General features: G+C 43.7%; 1 protein-coding gene across 1 annotated transcript in view; it reads left to right on the top strand.

The window, feature by feature from the left end:
- The window catches only part of IARS1 (isoleucyl-tRNA synthetase 1), a 703,557-nt gene that overhangs the window by 249,071 nt on the left and 440,079 nt on the right, over positions 1–14,407 (top strand). The window contains exon 14 of the mRNA XM_069206674.1: positions 11,129–11,255. Coding sequence (XP_069062775.1) covers positions 11,129–11,255 — 127 coding nt within the window. The remainder of the gene's footprint in view (positions 1–11,128; positions 11,256–14,407) is intronic.

Genomic DNA, 14,407 nt, shown 5'->3' with positions numbered 1-14,407 from the left:
GGCAGGGGCCCCCGTAAGAGGGCCCCGCAAAGTATTTCAGTGTCTGCCTTGCAGACACTGAAATACGCGACGGGTGCCACTGCACCCGTCGCACCTTCCCACTCCGCCGGCTCGATTACGAGCCGGCATCCTCGTGGGAAGGTCGTTTTCCCCTGGGCTGGCGGGCGGTTTTTCAGCAACCGCCCGCCAGCCCAGGGGAAAACTTGTAATACCCGCCGCGGTCTTTTGGAGGGCGGCATCCTGGCGGGCGGCCTCCGCCGCCCGCCAGGGTCATAATGAGGCCCTATGTGTCCACCCTGGGCTGACCTCCCTACTCCCCCCACGACGACACGTACAGAGGGAATCCCGAGGACCCCCCTGATCGCGACTGCCCGGGACGAAGATATCTGTTGCCTGGAGACACATTGCACCCGCATGCCCCCAGGCCCGAGAGAGACCGACCACCAGTGCAGCAACAACCAGCAGGCGACCCTCACCCTTGCCCAGTCGGTGGCTTGCCTGAGAGACTCCCCTGTGCTCTGCCTGCGCCTAAGTGACCCCTGGGTCCCTTCATGGAGTTCTATTGAGAACCCAATGCCCTGATTGCACCCTGCACCCGGCCGACCCTGTGCCGCTGAGGGTGTGGTTTTTGTGCCTACCTGGGGCCCTTCCAGTACTCCTTCAAACCCCCCTGGTCTGCCCTCCGGCAACGCAGGTACTTACCTGCAAGCAGACCGGAACAGAAGTACCCCCTGTCTCCATAGGGGCCCATATTATTTTGGGTCCTGTTTGACCTCTGCACCTAACCGGCCCTGTGTTGCTGGTGCTGGGTGTTTGGGGTTATCTTGAACCCCCAACAGTGGGCTACCTACACCCCAGAGATTGAACCTGTAAGTTTGTTACTTACCTCAGAAACTGTACTTAACTTACCTCCCAGGAACTGTTGAAAATTTCAGTGTCCACTTTTAAAATAGCTTTTTGCCATTTTAAAGACAACTGTGTACATTGTTGATTCCATACAAAGTTCTAAGTATTACTGAGTAAAGTACCTTTCATTTAATGTACTTACCTGCTGAATGAATCTTGTGGTTCTAGAAATAAATTCACAAAAGAATATGTTTCTATATAAAAACGTATTGGCCTGGAGTTAAGTCATTGAGTGTGTGTTTTCTCTTATTGCTTGTGTGTGTACAACAAATGCTTAACACTACACACTGATACGCCTAACTGCTCGACCACACTACCACAAATAGAGCATTAGTATTATCTATTATTGCCTCTGTCAAGCCTCTTGGGGAACTCCTGTACTCTGTGCACACTGTATCCCATTTTGATATAGTATGTACAGAGCCAGCTTCCTACACTTGGGATTTATATTGGGGCAGCAGTATGCCAATTGTGGGGTGTGCTAAGTCCTGAGCAACCAAATTTAGAGGGAGAGAGCACAGTCACTGCTGTCCTGGTTATCAGGATCCCAGTGAACACAGTCAAAAACACACTGACAGCAGACAAAAGTGGGGGTAGCTATGTCAAAAAGAAGGTACTTTTCTACAACGTTGACATTGTGAACTAGGATCCCTCCACTGGGAAATACATCATTAGATAGGCATCTCCACGGAGAGGCCTGTCCCCGATCCTAGAATCTGAAAATGGACAAGATCCTCCACCATCCACAGATGATATGTTGTGTAAGTGTTAAACCATTTGGTGGCCCAGGAACTCCAAGAACACATAATTTGGTTCTTCAGTCAGAATGATCGGTTGTCCTTGTATGATCACATCGCTACAGATGATGAATATGAGTAGCAAGAAAGAACGCGTACCCTTAACCCCTTGTTCCTCCCCTATGGCATTCTGCTATAGTCGTATTGACTTGGGGCCTGATTTAGAGTTTGGCGGACTCACAAACGTGAGGGATATCCTGTCTGCTGTATTACAAGCTCCTTAGGTTATTATGGTATCATCATACGGCGGAATGGATAGCTGTTACGTTTGTGATGGAGTAACCCCCTTCGCCAAACTCTAAATCAGCCCCTTAATCTGTTACATTCCGAAATTACATTAACACTTTACTATTATTAGAGACTCCCCATCTCTTGTAATTCACGTTTTCTAGACTCGAAGCTGCACTCCTAGATCGACTGATCCTCTTGTTTTAGTGCTTCCAAATACGTTTTGCTATATGGGTAATATCTTAAGAAAAAGGTTATGAAATTTCAGTTTGAAGTACAACACGTTTCACAGTGAAGTGTAGTTTTGAAAGGCACAAATTGTGAGAGTACGTCTTTAACAGAGCTTGGCAAACCAAGCAGACAGCAAGAACCAATAACGGTGTGGTATTCGGTGACGATATCCACCATTACTACAAGCTGGAATGTATGGGTATTGATTTTGCTTGGGTTCTGTGACTTACATTGCCAACTACTCAAGTGATTTGCTGTGCATAGGCCATTGTACATTTGGTTTTGCAGCCCATCAATGCAAAAAACTATTTAAGTAAATAGTTACATTCACGATGAAAGAGAAAACATGAAAGCCAAAAAGTGAACTGATTGAAAATAGGTTTTGTTATGTGGTCACCTAAAGTGAAGTCCAAATGAAAAACATTCTAAACAAATGGTTCACTGTAAGAAATCAATGGGACTCGACCATTTTCTGCCTTGTGTAGCTTATCAACAGTAGATTTGATGCGCTGTACTTTGAATTAATTACTTTGGTGTTAAAATTCCAATTCCGAAACGTCTGTGGAACAACAGTACATCCACACACTGTTCTTAGCCATTCAGTTTCAGTTTCTAATAACTAAGCAGTGACTGTTATACAAGTTACAAATTAATTACCTGCTTTTTAGCATTATTATTATTTTTTTCTCTTTTGCTGCGAGTCTTTTTCGGAAGAGGGCTTTAATCTTCCAGAAGTCTTTGCTCGTCCCATGCCAATTGCATACCTATGATGTGACCTGATACAAAGAAATATTCGAGGCCTCTCACTGATTTTGAAGCGAAGCTCCTCATTTTGTGTTACGACCCTGGATGTTAGGATAGCTCCAATTTCTTTGATTCTCTTTTTCACTGCAGTGTTTACACGTTTCCCTTTTAAGTGAAAAGTAGTATAGTATATAAACTCTTTATTTGACTTAAAACTTTAAAAGTATCAAACATTATTAACTATACAATAGTTTATTAAAATTATCTATTACATGATGCTTTCCAACACAATATTCTTGATTCATTCCAGTTCATAGTTACCATGACCTCCTTAAATAATTCAAATGATTATTCTAACCTCAAATACAAATTATATTTTCCTACTAATTTTACAAAGTGCATTGTGCATACTCACTTAACCTGCTTATAATTCTGATGAGCCTTGGGTTCTTATAATTTCCATGGGGGGCAAATTCTAAATAAAGTGACTCCACATTTTGCTTTAAACCTCATTATAACAAGACAAATGTCCTATGTTACAAACAATCAGTATAATTTTTTAAACAATCAATTTGTAGACTTAATTCATCTAAGAAAGTGCCATCTCTTGTTCAACTTCACTTCCTACATTTTACAGGACCCTAAAGTCCAGTTAAAACCCCTTGTAATCCAATTAAAAATCAGCCTAGCGCACGTTACATTAAAAAAATCTAGTAACTTAAGCGATTGATCCTGATTAAAAAATGTATATTCCTTAAAAATAGTTTTTTTTAAACTTCTTACGCACTTCTAAAAACCAATGACAATCCAGAAGTATATGTTGAGTGCTAAATTTCTGTTGTAAGCCACATGTGCAGAGGCCCTGGACATCCTTAAGAGTAGCTTTTTCTTTATGGTCCATATAACCAGGGTTTAACCCGATTCTAAACTGTAACCCTGCGTCCCTTAATCTTGGGTTGGGTAGGGCCTCTGTATAGGGGAAACTAGCGGGATTCCTCCATTTACCTACCAAAAACTGGGTGGAAATTTTACACTCCAGGTACTTCAGATCTACTTCTCTTGCCCTTTCCTTTACCATTATACATAGTCTGCTTCAGAATTTGTTCTCCGCACCACTGCTTACCAGTTAGACCTAAGAGGACGCACATTCTTTCTAACCGGCCTCTCACTTGTAATGCCCAGTGTAAATCACTTGTTGTTGTTTCTTTTTTACACATACTTGCGATCTTAGAAATTCCCTCATTTCTTATGTTTAACCAAAATTTCAACGCAGCTTGCAAACCCTTGTAGGTCCATGCTGTCATTTGACATTCTGCTCTTATCATGCTTGAGGGAGGCAGCGATAGCATACTCTTTACACATGCTTTCTTCTGCCTCCCAATTTAATTTCCCAGAGAGTGTTAATGGTCCCCCATATTTACTGCTAAACTGTTTCAATCCCCAAACCGATGTTAGAGCTCTATTCTTTAGAGCTTCAATATGATCTTTCAATCTTAATTCAGAGTCAGACCACATTCCTAAATATTTATATTTTTTTACCTTCTCTACTTTTTCTCCTCCCAAAAAGTAGGTAAATACACTCTTCTTTTTCCCTATTGACATTATTTTCTTTATCCATATTTACTACCATTTTTTTTCCTTTGACAGTAAGAATTAAACACATCCAATTTTCTTTGTAGCCCTAGCTCCGTCATATCGATTATCAGTAGGTTTGTCCGCATATTGTAAGCAGGAAATATGGACCCCATCCATTTTTGGGCATAGGCCTTTCGCCTCCTTCAACAATTCTGGTAAGTCTGACAAAAATATAGTGAATAATAATTGAGCCAGAACACATCCTTGGCGTAAGCCATTCCTTACAGGGATCTTCTTTGAAAGTGAACTACTCGTGTCTGAAATTACTTGGGCAGAGTTTTGTGAATGCAGACCCTGAAGGAGAAATAATAGATCCGAATCAATCCCCAACTGTTTTAACATGTCTCATAGTAATTTTCTATCTACCAAATCAAATGCGGTGCGAAAGTAAACAAAACAACAAAGCAAACTTCTTCGCATTTCAATTGATTTTTTTTTTGCTACTGACCACTGGATGAAAAAGTGGTCGATTGTCGAATGACCTTTTTAAAACCGCCTTGCTCTACTGGTATCAAATCATTTATCTCTGCCCATGATTAATTAACCCCAGTAATAACTTTGTGGAAACCTTTTCCCCTACATCTAAAAAACTTATTAGGCAATAGTTTTTTGGTTGTGTTGGGTCATCCTTTTTATAAATCGGTCTTATAATGGCACCCTTCCAGTTCTCAGGGAAACAGCCATAATCAAAGATTTTATGAAACATAGCTTGAAAGAATTTAGTCCACCAATCAATATTATTTTTTATTATTATTGCTGGAAGATTGTCTGGGCCCACAGCTTTGGTTAATTTGAGTTCTACAATAATTTATTTTAACTTTTGTAGGGCAAAAGCTGATTTCACGTTCCTACCTATCTTCCTAGTAACTCCATATTCTTCCCCTGCATCAGTGCCTTTATATACATTACACAGATGTTTATTCAAATCTTCTTTTCCAACCAAACACCGCATAATTCCTGTAGTTTTCCCCTCCCTTATCAACTGCCAAAAAACCCTCATATTCTCTGTTCTTATCACCTCAGTCATTGTCTCCCAATTCCTATGTATATATGCCCATTTCCTCTGTCTTATAATTGTTTTATAAATTGGCTTTGCATGGCGAAGCTTCTCTTTTATATCAGTAGAGGGTCTTTTCTTATATTCCCTTTCTAATTTCCGCATCTTCCGCTTCTGGCACCTACACTCCTGGTTGAACCATATATTAATATTGTTGGTCTTACATGCTTCTCCCTTCATCTTTTCCTATTGCGTTGTTTTTAACTTAGCTTTTAAACAGTCAACTATTAGTGCAATTCCCCTATTGCAACCCTTAAATGTGTCCTTTGGATCGTTCTCCATTCTGATATTTGTATAATTTACTATCAATTCATTAAGCGCTTTTTTAAACTACTTTCTGTGATTCGGGTAGTTGTCCTACGAGGATACTGTACCTGCACTATCAGCACCTTTTCTCTTTCTTTTTGGGCTTTATTTGCTGGCCCAACTGTTAACCATAAAGGCCAACGATCGCTGCCCTCATATGCTCAACTCCGAAGTCCAATACTTCTCCAAAATGCCAAGTATTTATAAAGGCATAGTCAATAGGGCATTCCTGATTGCCTATACGAAAGGTCTGTTTTGCCGGGCAATCCGTATTCATACGTCCATTTATGCAGAACATACCAAGGGATCCTAGAGTTCTTGCTAGGGACAAGTCCCGGGCAGATCATTCTACATTTGGAAAAGTGCTATATGGAATGTGTGCAGCTGCAAGCAGCTCCTTATGCAACTAATCGTTTCTATTGGGGTCAAGTCTATGGTTAAAATCTCCCAGCATTAAATCAAGTGTCCTGATTACCTATACATATTGCTTCCAAGTCTTCCTCAAACAAACCCTGCTGGATGTCATAATCATGCGTATTCCCTGGTTATATGTATACATTCATTATCATAAGCTGTCTGCACCCTCCAAATATATTATAAAGATCTACCTGACCTGCCTGTAACCAGCGACATTTAGTTTTACCTCTAAGTTTGTTCGCTATTCTAGTTAAGGCCAAAGTTATTAGGCCCCCTGACAGACTGCCTGAACCTTGCAGAGTTGCTCCCCTAAAGAGCTTCATAAAACCATCTACTGGTTAAGGTTTGTTGCACAACCAGGTTTCCCGGAAACACATATCGCATTTTTCCAGTCCTCCTTTAAATAGATCTTGTTTTAATTGTTTTTTATAGCTTCCTAAATTCCTGGAAAAAATCCAATGGCCATGCGAAGAGCTTAATTCCTAGTCCACATCACTCAATTCCCCCCGCTGTAATTATCATGGGAGTTTACAAGGGGCTCAAAGCGGTTCCTCAACTGTGGGTCATTATACTCAGTAACGATAGTTCCACTTAATCTGCCCTTATTTCCATCCACACACGTTCTTTGGTTTTTATTACTTGCCAAGTTACAATGCACTTGATTTGGGAGCAGACCTGCATGACACTTAAGGGCTCTACTATTTCTTTCCTCTACCTCTGGCTCGCTTAATTGCACCAATCTTATGCCCTCCTTCATTAACTCCATCTTTGCTTGCAATACCAATTGTCTGAAGCATTCAGAGTAAGAGTGCCTTTGTCACCTCCTCCCCTTCTGAATTTAAGGTAAATCCTATTTGCGTTATGTCTTCCGACTCAATCTCACATAGGCTTGGACACAAGGCCATAACTTCTAGAAGGCGCGTGCGATTAAGGGCTTTAGCTTTCTCTGCCGTTTTCTCCCGATCTCCCTTCCCCAGGTCTCCAAATATGTCCACCTACTGGTACTTCCTTTAGGGCTATCAATCTACCTCTCATTCCCAGGGCCCTTTGGTAGAGACAAAACCCTCTTCTTCACCAGGCAAACTGAGTTATCTACTTCTCCACTTCCCCCTCTTTTTACTAATCTCCTAACATTGTTCTCTCCCTTTAATCTCCTACTTTCCCTTCTTTCTTCCGTTAACATTCTTTGGGTGCCCTTCTTTCCTTTTACTCGCTGACTATCTTCTCAGTGAGGTACCCTGGGTACCTTTTGTGGCATGCTCTCCCGGTCTGGGACTACTGCTTCCCATCCTTGTCATTGGATTGTCCTTAATTTCTTATCCTGGACTACCTTCCCCCCTCTCTCTGCTGGTGTTTTACTCCTGACGTTTCTTTGCTTACTTTGCTTACTTCTTTGGGAGTTATGATAGTATCTACAGGTTCTATATTCTTTTCTCCCCCATCCTTGATTCCTTTTTATCACTAGCATTGGTTGTTTAGAAACATATACTGACGGCTGATTTGATGTATTTTTTTATATCTCCTACCCCTCTTTCTCTACTTTGTTCTGGGGGACCTGTTTCCTGATTATTTTTTTCCGGCACAGGGCGTACCAGTGCTGGCATGCTGCCATTGATGTGTTTCAACTCCTTTGTTATCCCTTGTAATTGATTTTTATGTACTTTTCCCAAGCTATTATTTGCCGTCCGTCTAGAATTTCCTGCAGAGTTTTTTGCATTAGGAACATTACATCTAGTAGTGATTCGGCAGGTACGCCAGTGGTGTCTAAAGCAAGTGCAGACTGTTTACCCAAGGGGGAAGACGGCAAGTGTGTATCCATTTTACTTTATCCTCTGACACCTCGTCCTAGTCCTCCTACAAAGCCCTCCTTCTCCTCCTTTTTCTCTGAAACAGAACAATACAGAACTCTCTCTTCTAGCCTAATGCTATCCCTCACTTGGGGTGGGAGGTATGGGGATGAGGATTGCCTAGGTTCCAGCGAAACCCTCCCCCAATAACATCCTCTAACCCTCCCCCCCTAGGAATAAATCCTATATCTGCAGCAAGTCTGAGGTCTGAAAGTCATTCCTTATAGATTGTTCAATTTCACTCTGGTTAGAATAAAAAATATTATTTCCTTCTGACACATGTGACATGTAATGAATCTTTTAAAAATATTTCCCCATAAATTCTCTAATTGATGCCCCAAGTGGGGTTACTGAAGATCCTTCGCCATTGTCTCAATTATCTTTCTGGGTATCCTCTTGTTCCAACAATTGGAGTATATTCCCTCCTCCTTCTTGGCTACTGACTGTTACCCTGAAGGCTGGCACACATTCATAGTCTCCTTTACTTTAGAAACTGTCTTCAATCCCTTCTTTACGCCACACGTACCACCTGATCTAGCTTTGTTTGCCGGAATACTGCACCTTACAGCGGGTACTCCACGCTCCAAATTCCAGTCTGTAAGGGGTTCTTCAGTTCTTGGGTAAATGCTGGGGAGGGCAGACCCCTGAGAGGAGCAAGCCGCACTGGCCTAATACCAGCCGCCTCTGCACCACCACTGAGAACTGCAGCTCTGAGCTTACCTCGCCTGGCTCAACTTTAGCTCTTTTTTAGCTCTCCCAGGACTAGCGTATCCTGCGCTTAATTTGTGCTTGAATATAGCCCTTGTAATAGTAGCACTTGTAATAGTACTTCGGGGGTCCAGCAAAAATTCTTAGGGCTCGAAGTCAAGGAAGCCACTCACCATAACCAGGTTGGCTGGTCTTACAGTTTCCAGTCTACCTGGGGAGCAACCTGCGGAGCAGAGAGGCCCCCCCACCCCCGGCTCCTGGTCCCTTTGTTGTCAAATCAAATCACAGCCAAATCTCTGCCACTCCTGCGCCCATCGCTACTCCTTAGCTCCCTCTGCGTTTTGCTGCGTTGCTGCTTTTTACTCCCCCACGCTAACCACTACCTTCCCTACCTAAGAAAGCCATTGAATAGCACTGGGTACCTGGGAGGTAGCCGCGGGGGCAGGGAGGGTGGAGCACAGGCTGGCGTTGGGTACTCTGATTTGAATCTTACTTCTCTTGCTGTGCTACATTGATCCAAAGTGACTGCAGATGTGAGCAGACTACGCAAGTGTCGCGCCTCCAACTTCTTGCTTTTTTTTTTTTTACTTTACTTTTTTACTCCGCCGCTACCTTAAGCGGCTACGGCTATGTCAGGGCTACATCAAAGGCGGTAATAGCCGGCAAAGGCAATGGCTGGTAATGCGGGCGGGCGTGGGATGTGGGATGCCACAGTATGCGGCTGTACCTCAATCGGGGCTCCCAGCACTTCTCCGCCCTTGCTTTCTCCCTGCTTCGCCTCTCTGCTGCGATCCTTGCCCATGCGATCCTCGCGGCGACGACACCTCTGCTTCCTCTTCCGACGTAATACGCAACTTTCAGTTCAACTTTTAAGTGAAAAGGGCGTGACATTTTTATTCTTGACATCATTGAGGTATTTATTTTCCAGTTTCAAATACTTACGCCACGTTTTGTTATTGAGATGTAATTTCGCCCTCTGGATCTTGGTTACCGAGCTTGTGTGATGGAAATGCTTTGAATGTTAGCGTCCAAGAACTATGCACACTTAACCTTCCAGTGCCCCATAATTCCATTGCCTATTTGCTTCAGAAAGGTACTAGAGCAACATCCACCCTGTCTTCCTGACATCCACTGTTTAAAAGGTGCGATACTTACAAAGATTGAATGCAATGTATTTAAACTTATTTTTCCTTATTTTGGCTCCCATATTGCCCCTTTGGACAATATAAAAGCTTTATTAGCCTTCGATGAACAATGCGGTGATATTTGTGGTTATACATGTTCCCTCCCATTTAATAGGACCTTCTCCTGGATTGCCCCATTTTCCTGTTGGTACATACCCATAATCGCTGCAAGGGTCCATTATGCTAAATGTTGTAGTCTTGTATAGTTGTTGTATTTCTTTAAATGGAGTGTTTGTCTCATGCCAGGATTTTTTTAAGGTCTTCTGAATGGCAGTGTCGTTGGTAGTGTATCTTATCCAGCTAATAAAGCCTGAAACTAATTAAAGAAGTCGGAGCCTTCTTAGCAATAAAATGAAGTTGTCTTGGTTTCCCGTGCGAAGCCTTCTAATTGCATTCAGAATTCTGCTTCGCTAAGGGGTTTCCCGACTTTGTCTCTTTTCCTAAATGCATTTTTGTGTTACGTAGTGAAGTTCAACCCATTTGGTTGCATCTCCTAGCAAATGTATTTTCTGCCCCTGAACAGTCACTAACCTTTGTTTCTCATAACTAGTGAAACCCTGCATCTTTTTAATGTGTTTTTGCGAAATATTCATTGATGTTTTTTTCCTGAGTGCGGTCTAAAAATCACTGTGGCGCTGGATAGTTTGTTTTTCCGGACTTCAAGAGTTATGAAGTTGCTCTTCTTTATTGTGTGGACTAAAAGGTTATGCTGGAGACACAAACATTTGCATAGGGTCTCCATGAATAGGCAGCACAACAGTATCTACATTGCAAAGGAAGACCCACAAGCTATAGTAAGAATCTGTGGGATCAATGTCTGCTGGTCCATGTATAATGTAAGGGTCTCGGGTATGTGCAAATGTTTTTAAAATAGATTTATTTTCTACCTGGTGTTGAGATGCAGATCAAATGTCTAGAAGTGGGTTTTAACATGCTAAATGTATAGCCATTGATATGTTTTGTGCAACAGTGGAGATAATTAAAAAATCTTATATTCATATTGCATTACTCGTTGACTTTTAGGCCCTTAATGCTATTTTAAGAGTATTACTTTTACATTAAAAATAGGGTTCCAGAGTTTGTGAGAGAGAAGCGATTTGGAAACTGGTTGAGAGACGCTCGTGACTGGGCTATTTCAAGAAACCGATACTGGGGAACCCCCATCCCTTTGTGGGTCAGTGATGACTTTGAAGAGGTATGTAAAATTTCAAACTATATTCCAATTTCATTCAGTTATGTAAACTGTATATGCTTTGTTCCTGCTCGCACTTGTTGAGGTTATTTTTTCAATACATTTGATGCTATACATTTTATTAACATAATATATTGAATTTTTCCATAAATTGCATTAGGACCAGGAATCATCACTATTTGATAGACTTCTAGCTGCAAATTCCTTACTTTTGATTTTCCCTGGTGTCAGGATGGATCTGGAATTTTTTTTGCTGAGCAATACCTTTGGTGCGCACCGTCGGGTGGCTCCATTCTGCTCCATGTGGCATTGTTGGTGCCGGATGTGACATTGCTGCACCTATATAGGCGCCACCCAGGCATGCAGGCATAGGTTCTTATCTTTCCATGCCAGGTAGCGTATATCCGGAGAGATCTACATCTCTCTCACTTTCTGACAGGCCTTTTTTCTACATTTTGTCAAGTTTTTGCTAATGTGTTGAGAATGTCTTCAATGAAGTCTGGGGTCAAACTGGGTGGTGCCTGTCACCGCGCCCTGTCGGTCAATGATCCCCATCTTGTTTGCCTCTGGAGCTTTGAGCGCAACCACAACTCCAGGTCATGCTCTAACTGTCGGGCCATGGCACCAAAGGCTTTGAGGGAGCGGTCCCTAAAGTCGCTTGTGACCCTGCAGTTGGCAACACCAGCACGTGGGACTCCAAGAAGATCCCGGTCCCAGTCAAGAATGAAGTCGTGGGACCAATCTCAGAGCCTCGGGTCCACTTCCTTCCATTCGAGGTCTTCAGGGCACTCTGGAAAGAGGCACAAAGAAGAAGAAGAAGTCCAAGAGGACTTAGACTTCACCTCGTCCATCAGCAGTCAAGACAAGCGGGGATCATTGGCATTCCCGACATGGTTCTGCAGAGCTGTTAGCCAGTTTGACTGTGTCTCCCACTTTTCCAGGGACTGGATCGACACCCGCTCAAATAAGAGTTCTACAAGGCCATGTGCCACGTATTTGAGTGGGCCGACCCCTCTAGCGTGCCTTCGGGCCCTGCGGATGAGCCTCTATCCAGATCCACACCCGTGGCTTCGGTCTTGGCTCCTGCAGAGTCTCTGGGAACCAAGTCTGGGTCCGGACCAGCGCCGTTTGTACCCAGGTGACCATCCCCATCGCCAGTCATGATGCCTATGCTCCCGGTGGCGCAGGCCCCATTCTTATACACGATGATCCAGAGCCCGCGGCACCCATAGATGCCAGATCATTGCCTGACCCTTATATTATGATTTCAGGCATGGGAGAAGAGTGGGAGGGGTTGCTGTACCCTTTAGAACACTAGCTAGAAAGAACCATGGACTAGTATGGGGAGCTAGGAGAGACTGGGGGTCTGAACACCTCTCAAGACTCTGGATTTCACTCTCCCCCACTGTGGCTATGGCAGAGGGAGCATCCTATCAAATGATGGTGTGTAGGGCAGCGGAGGTGCTTGACCTCAAACTGCCCTCAGTGGTGGTCAAGTCTAACATCTTGACAGAAGTGCTTCAACCTAGGGCTTCCACATCTGAACCCCTTTTGACCTTCAATGAGGCACTCAAAGTGGTCCTGCTGGGACCTTGGACCAAGCCCAGCATAATAGGACGATTGCCTGCCACCATCCACCCACTCCGTGTGACCCTAACTTTCTCAGCCAACACCACCCCCCCAACCTGAGAGCTTAGTTGTACAAGCCTCTGTTTTGTGGAAAATTCCCTTCCGCTCCCCTGGATAGGGAATCCAAGAGGCTGGACCTTCTTGGGAAGAATTTGTTATCTTCCACCAGCCTGGCACAGAGGTTGGTGAACACCTCATGCCTATTGGGCCGTTTCTCCCTTACCATTTGGGACATGGTTGCGCTAGTGCTGCCTGAGGTCCCGGAGGAGTCCCGGGTCATACTCTCTCAAGTGGTGAAAGACAGGAGAGATGCAGCTAAGTTCACCATACGGTGTGGACTAGGCACGACTGACTCTTTGGTCAGAGAGGTTATATCGACAGTGACCTTAAGGCGCCTGGCTGAGGACATCTGGTTTTTCGGGGGATTCTCAAGCAAATCAAATAGACGTGCCCTTCAATGGCACTCTGTTGTTTGGAAAGAAGGCAAACTCTGCTAGGGAGCACTTTAAGGACTCCCGGGCTACGGCCAAGTCCTTAGACCTCTCAGCAACCCCTCATCCACCGCCTGCCTTTTGCCCCATTTGTGGCAACCTTCTCACGCCACCAACCCAAGTTATGTGAGGGTGCGGTGTCTTCAGATCTAGAGCATCTGCATGCCAGAAGTCGTCTACCACACAGCCCCCGGCAGCTGTAGCCTCTAAGCCTTCCTAGTTTGAATCTGTAGGACCATGCTTATATCATTCTCTCCTCCACTGGAAGCCAATAACATCATACGCATGGGTACTGCAGATCATCAGGAAGGGCTATGTCCGGCCTTCTCAATCCTTTCCGCCTCCTCCTATACCACCTATGTTCGAACGGCTGGAGGAGGATCCTTTGCATCCTGCTGGTAAAACATGCCAAATGGCATATGCGGGTTCTATAGTGAGACCTGAAGTTCGAGTGGGCACAGCATCTGAAAAATCTCCCGGACATGGTCCAGAACTCAGAGCTGTAGCAAGCTGGCTGTCTATATGGTGCGCTAAAATACAGTACACCATGCAGAGAGTCCAGTGGATCCCCAAAGGTTTGCAGAGGCAGAAATAGATGGTCTAGTGTTCTATTTGTGGTAGCGTGAGCTAGCAGGGTTATCTAGGAGTCATGCAAGCATTTGTTGTACTCACAGAGGCAATAAAGAAGACACTTAACGAATAGATACGAGACTAAATTAGAAAAATAACATTTGCTTTTATATATGCTTTGAACCGAAGAACTTCGTTATAAGGTAAGCAGATTTTAAATTAAAAATACTTTTCAATTTAAAAAATGGACAGTGCAATTTTCTTCAATGTTAACCTATGGGAGGAAAACAAGAAAATAGGTTTGCAAGTAAGTACTCAACTTACAAGACCAGTCTTCGGGGGTTTTAGGTCAACACCAGGCAAGTTCGAATCATCACCAAGATCGCAGTGGCACGGGTGACCGGGTGCAGAGGTCAATTTCAGGATCAGGTGCCCAATGTTAACCAATAGAGACTGGAGGTGAAT

Source organism: Pleurodeles waltl, chromosome 9 (assembly GCF_031143425.1).
Source record: "Pleurodeles waltl isolate 20211129_DDA chromosome 9, aPleWal1.hap1.20221129, whole genome shotgun sequence".
In the NCBI taxonomy this organism is placed as follows: Eukaryota; Metazoa; Chordata; class Amphibia; order Caudata; family Salamandridae; genus Pleurodeles; species Pleurodeles waltl.
This window is presented reverse-complemented; position numbering and strand designations above follow the sequence as displayed.